This window comes from Neoarthrinium moseri, assembly GCF_022829205.1.
Source record: "Neoarthrinium moseri strain CBS 164.80 chromosome Unknown scaffold1_Wmoseri_CBS_16480, whole genome shotgun sequence".
NCBI lineage: Eukaryota > Fungi > Ascomycota > Sordariomycetes > Amphisphaeriales > Apiosporaceae > Neoarthrinium > Neoarthrinium moseri.
Genome location: NW_026055115.1, coordinates 75,380 through 88,119, shown reverse-complemented (window position 1 = coordinate 88,119; position 12,740 = coordinate 75,380). Strand labels below are relative to the sequence as shown.

Sequence of the window (12,740 nt, the reverse complement as noted above, 5' to 3'; positions counted from 1 at the left end):
GAGGCAAATTGCAATCTGCGGCACAGTTTCATCGTAAACACACCTACACACCTTGATGGGATATGCATGAAATGCCTCGATTCAATGTTCGTGAGTTTGAAGGAAAGATCCCTTCCTCCAATTGACCACACATGGCTGGATACCGGTGGATTGTCGCTTTTCCGTAAATGAACACGGCTGAATGAAGCCACGACGAAGAGGCAGCAATCACTCAGGTTGCCATTAGGGGCAATATTCAACCAAGGCGGCTTGCATACAGCCGTCTTGAAATATGCTGCTCTACCTAAGCTCAAATTACGGCAGTCCCCTTGCAAGTACTAGTACTTCGCATCAGAATGGTCAGCCGACCTCCACGAAGCAAGGGATGAAAAATATGCCACGCTGGCGCATCACCACCGAGACACGGGAGTGATACTCTGCAACATATTCTCGACACCTTTCTGCAAAGAAGAGTTCACTAGTTGCTACAGAATAAACACCTGAGACCTATCCGCAAGTATAGATAACGAAAGGTAGATTGCAAGAAGGATATAGACACAAGAGAAGTGCTTACTTCTACCCTAAATAGAAACTAACCAAGCACATACGACCATAGGTACTAGAGAACTCGGGATCCCGTCCGCTCTCCCATAGATAAACTGGTAACCGCTGGATTAGTAGTTGGGTGGGTGACCACCAGCGAATACCCGGTGTTGTATGTTTTTGCATCTTTGGATGGTCTTTTATTTCTTTTATTTTTTTTTCTTGGTTGGGGACGGTGAGATGATGGCCCTGAGCGCGAAAAGCGAACATGAGGTTAGCATTTTGAAGGGTCAGACTTGACTTAACCCTGCGAAGAAGCATTTTCATGTTGCTACGAGGTCTAATCGCAAATATGGAACACGGGAGTGAACGCACGGAGAGGCTTCGCAGGCGCCTACAGGTAGTATTAAGTATAAGGAGAAGAAACACATATATTAGGAAACTCGGGGTCAAGTGTTCTCTCCTATGGATAAAATGGTAGACAGACTCTAACTTACTCCGTAGCGAGAGTGGGTGATTACCCTTTCGGTGATAGCGTGGCGAAGACGGCCTCATGAGGCTCGCAGTGACCTATTCAAGCGTTTCCATAACTTCGACCCGTGTCATACAAACCACTCCCAATATCAGATTTGGAATCAATCATAAAGTATCAATCATCTCATGTATAAAGGTTTATATGACGCAACCCCACCATATCGTTGGCACAACCAGCGCGACACTGTAACCCAAACCTACGAAGGAAATCCTTGAGGGAGAAGGCTGAAGTCCAGCAATATTGAGCTTTTCGTCACTATTTTCACATTATTTACCATGTAGTATCGTTATATCTACATAACGGAACAGGCCGTGTCCGCTTGATCATTAAACTCATCGTCCTCCTTTCGTGGAATCTCCTTGTCCGTCTTGAGCTCCGTCTCCAAGTCCTTCCAGTAGATGTGGTCCATGAAGCCCGCGCGGGGGTTCTGGAACTGCTCCGCCATGATGCGCAGACACTGCTCGTCGCCGCCACGCAGGGCACCTACCGCGAGGCTGAGCCTCTTTTCCCGCATCAGCGTCGGGTCGACCTCGTACGCCCGGACGTACGTCGGGTTCCGCAGCTTCCGCAGCTCATCCTCCATCTGCATGAACTGTATGAAGAAGCGGGCCGTCACCCAGACAAAATTGAGGCTCGACAGCGGCTCGCGCCCGCACACGTCGGCGTGGATGTCCCACTTGAGGAACTCAAGTACGTCAACGCCGTCCAAGTCCAGCTCCTCGTGCTGAACTTTGCTCTCAGACCCGGCCTGGCCGCCCGTCTTGAGTTTCTTGCTGAGCTCACGTAGCCCACCGGACTCCGTCATATAGCCTGGCTCTGCCATGGCAGCAAATCTCGCCATCATGGCAGGATCCTCGTGATTCTTGTTGTTCATCCGGCGGACCATTGATGACATACCCGCCAGTATCTCTTCACTCAGCTTGGCAGCGCGCATACGACTGGTCAACTCTGTCTCGGCAGGCCGTAACTTGCCGGTCTCTGGGTCGACGACGAGTTCTGTCTGCGCTACGCGAAGCATCGCCAGCATGCTGATCGGCTTGATGTCACTGTCTGCAACGCGCTCGTAATTCCAGTCCGCCTTGCGGTACGACACCAGAGTAGTAGGTGTCTTGAAAAACTTATTCGCGTTCACGTCTAGCATTCCATGGACGTCACTGGCCTGGGCATTTGACCTCCTTGCGGCCTGTTGTGTGGCTCTGGCACGGGCGGTGTTGTACGCATCGACTTTGGCTACTAAGGCTTCCAGAAAGTTGGAGGTTGGAACTTTGCCGTCAATGAAAAAGGCGTCCGTGAAAAGACTCTGTAGGCTCGCGTACAAGCCGACGGGTTGAGCAATGTAGCCTCTTTGTACAAGCATGTTGTGAAGGTGAATTAGCAGAAACGGCTCTGGGATCCGATCCCAGATCATCATACCAAACAAGTACGAGATCTCGAGGCCCTCCATCAGCCCCAAGCCACATAAGAAGGGTGAGTATTCCCAAAGCCCGTTTGCGTTTGAGTTGCTAAACTGAGAAGGCGGAATTGATTTCAGAACGTACCCATACTTGGACTCCCCTAGCCAATCGATAAAGTCCTGTTGTGCTATCTTGAGAACTTCCATGTGTTTAGTGTGGCGTTTTGGGTTTCCATGCGTTTGGGCATCCCTCTCGAACAATTGCTCCAGAATGTCGACTGCCTGCAGAAATCCAGAACCACCCCGCTCGTTTTCACGATCTAGAAACAGGTCCACATCGCGTCTTGGTCGAAACTGGTGCGCCGGTGGTCTCATTACGTGGCCTCTGAAAGTGCTTGTGGAGAACCCGCGGGAGACCATCAACGAGTCGACGATACACTGAAGCTGAAATATGGAATGAGGCTGGACTTTATTGCGGACATCCGTGCCCTGCTTTTGCGTGGCGAGGGAGGTGACCCAACCAGCGAACTCATTCAGGCCAAAGAGTCTTCTATGTACGCTCCACGGACCGTCTTCAGACCAGTCAACCTTCTCAAGAGCCCAGTTCTGGCCCTTGAGAGTGTTGCGTTGAACAACAACTGACGAAAAGAGGTTGACAAGATCATAAAGCCAGTTGATGGTGTAAGACCGGCGCCATTTCAGTCTCTGCTCGGGGGTTGCCTGCTGCAAATTGAAAGTAGGGTCCCAGTTCTGTATCTCGGCAAGCATGGACTTAGTTGGCTTTCCACTGCGTGTCTTCTGGTAATCGGCCACAAAGTCAAGAAGATCATTGTAGGTGTGTATCATCAACTGCTCCTTGACATCAAGCGCCGCCTCTTCCACGCGGGTTTGAGCTTGGGCTTTATAATACTTGATCAACCGTAGCTTGAAGTTTCCTTGTATCTTCTCCACATCCCCACGCGTGATGGTGTTCATGATCGTGTGGAAAGAATCATGGCCCGGAAAGTCGAGGTGCATGGCTAGCTCCGATCGTTTCAACATGGATACAGCCACGTTGCTAAGTGTACCAGCGACCGCGGCATTGAGGCCATCGTATGCAACCTGGCGCCAGGTCTTCTGCATGAAGCCTCGAAGATCAATCCACTCCCGGGCTAGTGCGTAGGTGGCCATCAGGTAGTCCGTCATGATGCCTTCCTTGTCCGCGATGATGCGGTAGCTTTCAATCGGCACGCCGACAAGAGGCGGCTCGTTGGCGACTTGTTTTTTCTGCTTCTGCTTGGGTTTCTTGCCGCGTTTGCCTTTCTTGCCTTTACCAGAATACTTCTTCTGGGGCCTCTGCGCAGCCGCGGGGCCGTCAGATGCATCACTGGCAGCTTCTGCATCGTCCTGCGCCTCGTCATTGACTGTCCCAAGGTTCAGAGAGGCAAACTTGTTGGCCAGGAGAATTATATTAGTCTCAGCCGCTTGAGCCTCGTGGAGGGAGCCGGCGTCAGCTTCCCTCTTCGCAGTCTCTGATTCACCGCCCAATGCCTTGAAGGCCTCCTTGAGGGCATCGATGAAGTGCTTGTGCGACGCGTTGTTCTTCTTGACCTCTGGGTCAGAGTTCTCAGCCGCCAGCTGCTTAAAGGCTTCGTGGGCCTCCTCGCGCGCTTTGATGACGGATTTGAACAAGCGGTATACGATGGGCGGGACTGTCTGCCTTCCGATATGCTCTGCGATGAGCTTGGCCTGCGACATTGTGAGCACTCATGCCGTCCGGACAGCCAAATGTGTATCGGTTCATAAAAGGGTCGATGTCCGACGTACCATAGATACCAGGCCGTAAACCGTAGTCTTGCCAGTGGTGTTCAGCAAGCTTAAGCCATCTTCATCTTCAGCACCAGTCTTCTGGATGATGCTGTTGGACGCCTGGATGACCCAGTACAGAAGCTCTGCCGTCTCACGCTTGTACGTGAGGTAGGCATTGTGGCCCGCCATCTGGAAGTGGTATTCGGCACCTTTCACAGCTGGTTCTTGCCGGAGATGGTCGTCTGTGTAAGCCGTTTGTAGATGACAACGTCGCATTACCTGGCCCGCATTGGCTTGGTGGGGTATGAAAGGGGACCGTGCGGTGCAGCAAGCATTCTGCACACTCCATGTAATCTGTGTTAACTAAATTCAAGACGAGAGGTCTCTCAAGTGCATACGCATTCCGTTTACATGGAGCATGCTGCGCGGTCTCCGGCTGTCCCATCATGCACTCAGCTCCTGTATCTCCAATACAGCAGCAAGGATAACAATAATGGTCACTGCTGTGGCTTTAGATTGGCTGGTTGAGGGTTTATAACGTATACTCATATACACTTGCAGATGAATCGTAGAGGCGCCAGACACTTGACGCAGGAAAGCAGCAGGTTGTGACGGAAAGAGCTGGCTGGTGGGGCGGCTTTTTCAAGATGACCTCACCCCTTGAAGCGATGGGCCGGTTGCCTTAGTTTTGCAAGTCGCTCACCAGGTTAGCAAGCAACTCCCTCACTGTATATTCCGTAACTTCTTCTCGGTCTTGGTCTAGTCTCCTTTTTGCCAGCACAACGTTGATATCAAACTCAGTATCTGTGAATTAGCAAGACTGAGTTCGCCCTAAAATCCCCAGTCCCTGGTACGATGATGGATGTAGTCGACCAAGCTCAATCCCTTTCTACGCAAGGAGGCCTGGCGGAAGAGGAGGAAGATAAAAAGTGCAGAAACGCGAAAGCGTAAGAGAAATTCAAACAGCTATATAGCGAAGAGTACAGAACGGCCTCCCCAGAGGCTTACGACCCCTTCAAAGAACTATATGACATTGAGTACAGAAGGGAACACCCAAAGGTGAACGACTCCTCCAAACAGAAAGGTCGGCTTACTAGATTCACAGCGTTTCTTTGGTGGGTTTCAATCTCTACCAGCACTTCAATTGGAGCCATATGTCTCCAAAGTTGCTGCAGGAATCATGTCCTCTTACCGTAAGAGTCTTTAGCAAAGGGCTCACCGCAGACATGGACCCACAGCAAGTGCAGAGATTCTACCAGGAGCGGAAGACAGTGTGTGGGAGACCAGCACCAGATGTGCCGAGCTGAAACAGAAGCTCATGGAAGCACCAGTCCCGCGGGAGACCAACAAGATCGTCTGCTTCGGTCCGGTGTCCCTCACGTATGACCTCCACTGTCTCGACAACGATAATCCAAACAATCAGAGGTTCAGCTCCACCACACAGCACGCTGCCGCAGTGACGATGGCTGAGGTTCTCAGGCTGAAGACCGGCAACATGGTCAAGCTGCTAGCAGAGGACCCTTGGTACGACAGTGCCTCCAAACACGTACTCCGCCAGGAGGGCTTCCAGGTCATCGAAGGGCACGGCGGCCGAGGCTTCCTGGAGGTGGACGAACATAGTCTCGTCTTCACCGTCAGGTGTAACGTCCCCGTCAAGCAGGTCGTTTGCGACTGGTTCAGCCCGCCGCTTTGGTCTGGGCTCCTGTAAATCTCACTGATATCACTAATGGCAAATGGAACAAGGAGATTATGAATGGAGAGACAACAGTAATAGTGTAAGCATATTTCTTTCTCCAACCTATGTTTTCCCCTTAAGAGCCGAAGACCGCCGGCGCTGATGAACCGAGAAAGCTCGTGGATGGCTGATAATTACTCACCAAGGACGATACAGCTACAAGCAGAAAACTACTTGGAGACACCTTGGACGAATGACAAAGACCAGCCATTCTCCCAACTGTCGATATTTGTGCGCCATAATAATGATTTATTCCTACTTGTTCATCTTGACTGGAGGACTTATGACGCTGAAATTGAAATGACCTACTGTGGAAAAGATAGAGTCTCGAGCCGGAACGAAGGTGCAGAATACAAACGGGAGCGGATCAATATTAGTGCTTTTAAAGCAGCCAAAGAATATCTCGTGAGTGCTGCTTGTTCTACTTCAACCAATTCACATGATTTGTTCGGTGAGGGGGAGGTGTCATGCATAAAACTATGAATATACTACCTCAGGAACGTTGGATAGCTATCATACTAGCCAGTAGCATCTGATAATATCCCTCCGAGTCTTACCTCACACTATGCCCGTCTTACTCACGGGCTGCCTTCTTGCCCTTGCGGTCCTCCCCCTCAAGACTTGCCACGCGGGGAATCTCGGGCAGCGTTATCTGTCTCAGTGCAGCCATTTCCGCCTCATAGTCCACCTCTGTCTCCTCCTCCCCTTCGTCATCGTCGCTATCGAGCGACATTCGGATCGCGGTGGGCTCATCGTCGACAACCTGCCTCTCGATAGAAGTTGGGTCAAACCTCGGCTTGCGGCGAACCTCTCGGTCGTCCGCCCCGAACTTGTACTCACCTTTCTCGGGGGATGTCAAGATCTGTGCGTGAACGACCGGGATAGGTGCTGGGGCGGTGTGTCCCGTTTCCACGAAGTCGTCTCCCGACTGGTCGTAGGGGCCAGCTTCCTTAGGAGCGTTGGCAGGCTTGGGGTCGCGCTTGGGGCTGCCCGATTTGTCGGACCTACCTTTATCCTCAACAGATCGCATGACATGATTGCCAGACGGCTTGACCGGGAAGGGGCGGGTCGCCTTCGTTCTCTCTTTGCGGTCCTTGGACGAACCCTTCGGTGAGCTGCTGTGTGGGCGCGACGATGACCGGTCATGGTGGCGGTGGTGCGTTGCACGTCTGGCGCTCGAAGCCTTGGACTTTTCCAATGCCTTCTTCTTCTTCTTGTGCCAGCAGGCCCAGAGCCCGCAGAACATAGCTACGGCAACGACGGTAAGTACGATGCCAACGATCAGCATCGTGTTGTCCGTTGCAGGAGGCGATGCGACGCCATGTGGCTCCACATCCTGCCTCTTTACAATGAACTTGATCGCAGCCATAGGAGCCATGTCAAATGTCAGCCAAAGCGAAAGTAAGCCACCGAGTTTCCTGAACTCGGTATGTACTTGATGTGTCTGAGCACACGTATCAGTTGAAGTGGATATCTGAAGCGCTTCTCTGTATGGAGGGCTAGACGAGGCCAGACACCGGACTTTGTATTCAGACGCTCAACAACGGCGTTGAACCAAATACCTCACAATGTTTTGTTCCAAATGCCGGCTTTGTTAGTGCACGAATTACTGGCGCGTCACTTCCAGTCAATTCCGTTGAATTCGTTAGGTACCAAACTTAGACAATGATACACAGCCCCTCTGATTCCTTGATTTTCCGTGAGATACAATGCATGCAATGTTGCGTATGCACAAAGAAATCTTGTCTACGGCCTAGATAGCCTCTTGGGCCACGTGAGGTTTCCCTTGAGCAGTCATTACGTGATTTAATACCCTTGGAATAACAAGTACAATAGTATTTGCTTTCTCCATGTAGGCTACGATCGTTAAGTCCATTGTCTGATTCGACAGTCATTCGCTAGAGATATCCTCTTCTTAATGACACTAGCGCTTTTACAGTGAGGTCTCAACTTCTTATTGTTGGTTGGTAGTTGCGTTGTATATCGTAAATCTATACTTCCGCCACCCAACTCATTTATGGACATAATGCAACATTTGCAGTCTACCCATGATGCTCAAGTATGCAGCCGGTCCCGATCTTCTATAACTCCGTGCCAGAAACACTACATGCCGACTCCCAAAGTCTTTTTGCTGTTCTACTTTGCAGGATCTCGTATTCGCTGAAGTGCAGATTGCTGTTCGAGGGTATCACGCGCCAAATCTCTTCTCCATGAGTACCTGCCCCAATATTCGTCACCACTCATCGCCACCAACTACCGAATTCCTTCATTACCCGAGTATCCCACCCAACTGTTCCCATCGCACCTCGTTGTTGCCTTTCGAGGTCCAATAGACCTTCTATTCCTCCACCTGGCACCAAGGGTGCTTCATGACTTGCTCGATATTGAACCGCTGGGATACGTCACGATTGAGCATGCAACGGATGAGATCGATGCTGTCGTCGCTGATCGTATATGGTACCCGCAGATCACGATCCATTATCTCGTCAATGCTGTAAAACGGGTTCTCTTTGTAAATGATAGTGTAGAGCAGAATGCCCAGAGCCCACACATCTTGTTCTTTACCTCCATACGGTTTGCCTGCGAGGACTTCGGGAGCCGCATAATCTGTACGTTTGTTAGAGTGATAGACTCAACTGCTATGCCAAGGGACTCACCAATCGTGCCCACGAAAACATCGAAAGGCCCACTTTTGATATAAGCTGCGCTGCCGAAGTCAATAAGCTTGATGTGACCCTCGCCATCAAGAATAACGTTCTCGTCTTTAATGTCTCGGTGCACCACAGTCGCCTTCGTGTGCAGGTGATGCACAGCCTTTGCAACCTGTACGAATATGCTGCGGCATTCGTCTTCTTCCATGTTGGCTCGAAGCTCAATGTAGTCAAATAAATCCATCCCAGGCAGGCCGTGAGGCGCCATTTCGATGTAGTAGTTCGTCTCATCCTCGAAAAAGTCTTCCATTTCGACGATGTTCGGGTGCTTCAAGTCCTCCCGTCGGAGATAGTTGAGAACGTGAATCTCCAGGGGAATGGTACCCAGGCGGCGATCTCGCGTCCAGGTGTCCACCAGGATGCGTCGTTTAGTCACGTACTTCAGAACGACTTTCCGACCTCCGTTATGCTTGTAACGAGCGAGTTTGACCTGACCGTACGCTCCTTGGCCCATATCTTCTAGGATCACGAAATCGTTGATCGTCTTTTTCCCTTTCGGTGCTTCGGCTGGCTTGGAGGCAGATTGCACAGTCTTTTCGTCGGCTTTTGTAGAGCCAGTAATCCTCCCTACTGCATTCTTGGCCACGTCTTTGAGCTGTTGCGTCAATGCGGACGCTGTCGAGACCTTTCGAGGTTCGTCGGAATCAGACGCCACTTCTTGGGGCGTGTGTGCTGGTGTTTGGCCTGGAGAGGGCTGGTGTAGAGGTGTAGCTGCACCAGACATAATTGGTGAGCTGGGAATGATAGAGGCAGTCCTTGGAACGTGAAGATGTCTTGAATAGGTTATCCACAACGCGAACACCATCTCGGATTCCTTTTGAGAAACCGCTTCTTCTATTGGGGATAATTCATCGTCGCTTGCCCCTGAGTCGTGTGCCGATTGTTTCTCACTCTTTACTACTCTCATCTGGAGATCGATTTTGAGTTCAGTACCATCACGGTGCTTAGCGGGCAGACCCTCTGGATTCAGGAAGTTTGTTGCGGCATCAGGCCTACCCTCCCGAATGGCAAAGAAAGCCGCAGCTCTCCTGAAGTTGTGCTCGGGGATAACAATACCATCGTGAAGGTCGACACCTTCTTGTTCGGTGAGTATCTTCAGAATCCTATCGAAATCGGGTATCAGAGAATTGATGGGAAGGCCGTCGGGCTTTTCGTAGCCAAACAGCGCTCCGCAGAACACCGAGTTTGAGCTCTTGATCTTCAGAGACGCTGTTTCAACGACCACAATGCCGGCAATATGTGGATAGCTTGAAACACGTAGCTCGGTCTGCCCTCTTGTCTGAGAAATCGTTGCAGGGATGTTGATCTTGCTACTGTTGCGGCAAGTAAAATATTTTCGCCTTGCAATCTGAGCATAGTCAATGGCACCTTCTCGTGGATCGATTCCTTGGCGCGGAATACGTGTTATGAGCTTTCCCACATCGATACCACCCTGAGGGGTGTTCTCTCCCCAGATGGGGACGGTCTCGCCAGTGATTTTGGTCACCATGCCGTCTTCATCTAGAGTTAGGAACGCGACATCCTCGTGGATTTCTTCCAGCACCCAGATTAGTCCAACTCGCTTCTCCTTGACCCATATACTAGCAGCGCCTGTGGCCCCATTGCGCTTCTGAATTGGTACTACGTCTCCACAAAGCAAGACGCCCCTGGATTTCGTGCTATTATGGTGTGAACCTACACGGGACTTCGAAGGAGTCAAATCCGCATTATGGACGGTTTGTGCCCGACGTTCGGGAGCCTTGGGTGGCTGCGTTCTCGAGTTTGGCTTGCTCAATAGCTGAGCTGTGATGCCTCCCCTGCCTCCGAGGAAAGCAGAGCCACTCGAGGCCTGGGGTGGCGAAGGGGCCTCCCTTTGGGCAGGCGGCTGCACCATCTCGTCAACATCAGAACCTGTGAGCTTGTTCTCTAACCATGCCCGGCGCTCTTCTTGCACAACTTCAAGAATGCCCATCTTCCGTACCTCGGCCTTAGTGACACCGAAGACCAGACATGCGAGATCGTTTGCGGCGAGAATGGTCCATGGCGGTTTGGCCTCTGTGGTGAAGATAGCCTGAGCCGCCGGCACCCACCGGGTTGAATGGCCATGCACAGCGGGACCGATGGCCCCGGGAACATTAAGTGACGAGCCAAGCTGTGTGGGCAGAGTCGGGGATACCAGCGAATCAGGGTATATGCCTGGCTGACCAGTGACAAACGGTTGAGACATGGCGTCCATCAGCTTCTGCTGCATCGTCATTGGTGCCACGTCTGTATAGGTCCTCTTCAAGCTGGGTTTGACCGATGCTGGCGGCGAGGACTTTGCCGTTGTCCCACTCTCGTTCGTCGACGCCCTCGAAGACTCTTCAGAACCTGGCTGGTCCTTTACAACTTGCAAATATCTTGAACTGGGCGAGACAGCTAAATTCTCATCTATTCTGTTCTCCGCCGCCAGACTCCCTGGGTGGGATTCCCTCGTATTAGTCGGGGAAAGCATTGCTGTCGAGTATGAATCCGGACTGCTCGTCCTCGGAATGAAGTCTCTCTCGAAGACGTTGTCGGCAGACATCTCGGCAGGCCCAGTGAGAGGCCCAGGAACAAAAGCCGACTCTCCATGTGGGAGGTTTCCAGCACCAATCAGTTGTGCTCTTGCCAAGAGATCGAGCATGGTTTGTGTCTCGACATCGCCAGTCACTCTGGCTTGAGCACTGGCGAGTGCAGCATTCGACGAGACGGCCCATCCCATGCGGTCTTTCATAAACTCTATGGAGCGTTTGAGTACACTCTGGCGGTTCTGTATAAAGTCTTCGGATTGGTGTGCGAAGGAAAACGAGTGTAGCGACTCTGACGGGAAACGTGTGAGGTCCTCTGTAAAGTTGGGAGACGATGGCCCTGGCGACAATGGCATCTGATGGCCAGATGGCAGCATCACCATCGAGGTAGACCTCGCGAGACTGGTGGAAGGGCTTCGAGAAGACGCGGCGGAAGATGGCAGTGTCGGTGCGCGGATCGGATGGTTCTGGCGAATGCGGCGCAGACCGGACAGGCCGAGCCCGTGGTCATGGTCTGTTACGAGGGGAGATCTAACCAGAAGGATTAATACTGACTCCCGCGTCTACAAGGGTCACTGTGTACGCGCAGCACTGAGGATAGTAGGTGTAACATATGCGTAAGCAGGGTAAGCTAGGCAGAGACGAGGGATCTAACAGCATGTGACATGCAAGCCGTGTGCGAGGTGAGATAGGTCGCGAGGTACAAGAAGCAATCATCCCCAGCACGCAGTAAGTGACTTCATACCTTGTGATTGAATCATAGTCGGCGTTAGCACCTGACCCAGCATCTAGCGAGAATCTGATCCGCGACGTCGATTGCTGCGGCTCTGATGCCTCAGACACCACGGCAAGGTTCCCGGTGCTACGGTTCTTGGGGATCTGGAGCGCGGGGGAGAGCTTGCTCCGGCCGCGTCCACGGGGCGGCTCCCCATCGTGATATGTGTTGTCGTCGGCATCGGCGGCTTTTGTCAGAGGGTTGGGTCAGTACGGACTCGTCCTGTGACCGCGGCGGAAGCAGCTGCAAGAGAAGAGGGGCGGCTCGCGTCTGGGTCGTATGCGCCCGAGTCGTGGCTCTTCTGAAGACTCACCGTGTTCCTGATATCCACCATGATTATTTTTCATAATTGATGGCGATGGTCGTGGTCACGGTGCCGGGCGAGACGTGGAGGGAAGCTGGACAGGCTCGCTGAGGATGTTGCCACGGACAAGGCTCCGGTGCTGGCGAGCTCGCGACTCGACTTGGGACTCGGTGCTTCAGAAGGCCGCCGATGGTTTAGCAGGGCGTCGCGCGCGGGGTTGCGGCGTGACCTGGGGGGGTTGACTCGGAGGGATCAGGTGAAGCGAAGCAGGCTCGTACGTTGGAGCGATCACGGGAAGCTGTCGCCTGATGTTGGAGCTGACACACGGGGGGAGGGCGGTAGGCTCGGGCTGCCAATGACCATTTGAGTTGCCTTCGAGGATGTGATTGAAATGAATGCCTTTCTTTTCTTCAAAAGTTGGGTGCCCAGCGCCAGTGACTGGACTAAAA

At 52.2% G+C, this 12,740-nt stretch overlaps 4 protein-coding genes across 4 annotated transcripts; 1 reads left to right on the top strand and 3 right to left on the bottom strand.

Annotated features, from left to right (window-relative positions):
* Positions 1-1,349: 1,349 nt before the first annotated feature.
* On the bottom strand, positions 1,350-4,427 carry JN550_000022 (uncharacterized protein; the record flags this gene model as incomplete). The annotated part of the gene is made up of 2 exons (XM_049313457.1): positions 1,350-4,178; positions 4,257-4,427. The coding sequence occupies 2 exons, from the start codon at positions 4,425-4,427 to the stop codon at positions 1,350-1,352; spliced, it is 3,000 nt and encodes a 999-aa protein (XP_049177311.1).
* A 991-nt stretch (positions 4,428-5,418) lies between these two features.
* Positions 5,419-5,946, top strand: JN550_000021 (uncharacterized protein; the record flags this gene model as incomplete). Its single annotated transcript, XM_049313347.1, has 2 exons — positions 5,419-5,431; positions 5,486-5,946. The coding sequence occupies 2 exons, from the start codon at positions 5,419-5,421 to the stop codon at positions 5,944-5,946; spliced, it is 474 nt and encodes a 157-aa protein (XP_049177310.1).
* A 601-nt stretch (positions 5,947-6,547) lies between these two features.
* JN550_000020 (uncharacterized protein) lies at positions 6,548-7,351 on the bottom strand (the record flags this gene model as incomplete). The annotated part of the gene is made up of 1 exon (XM_049313236.1): positions 6,548-7,351. The coding sequence occupies one exon, from the start codon at positions 7,349-7,351 to the stop codon at positions 6,548-6,550; it is 804 nt and encodes a 267-aa protein (XP_049177309.1).
* Positions 7,352-8,311: 960 nt separating this feature from the next.
* Positions 8,312-12,334, bottom strand: JN550_000019 (uncharacterized protein; the record flags this gene model as incomplete). The annotated part of the gene is made up of 4 exons (XM_049313124.1): positions 8,312-8,580; positions 8,631-11,743; positions 11,958-12,174; positions 12,301-12,334. The coding sequence occupies 4 exons, from the start codon at positions 12,332-12,334 to the stop codon at positions 8,312-8,314; spliced, it is 3,633 nt and encodes a 1,210-aa protein (XP_049177308.1).
* Between the last annotated feature and the right edge of the window lie 406 nt (positions 12,335-12,740).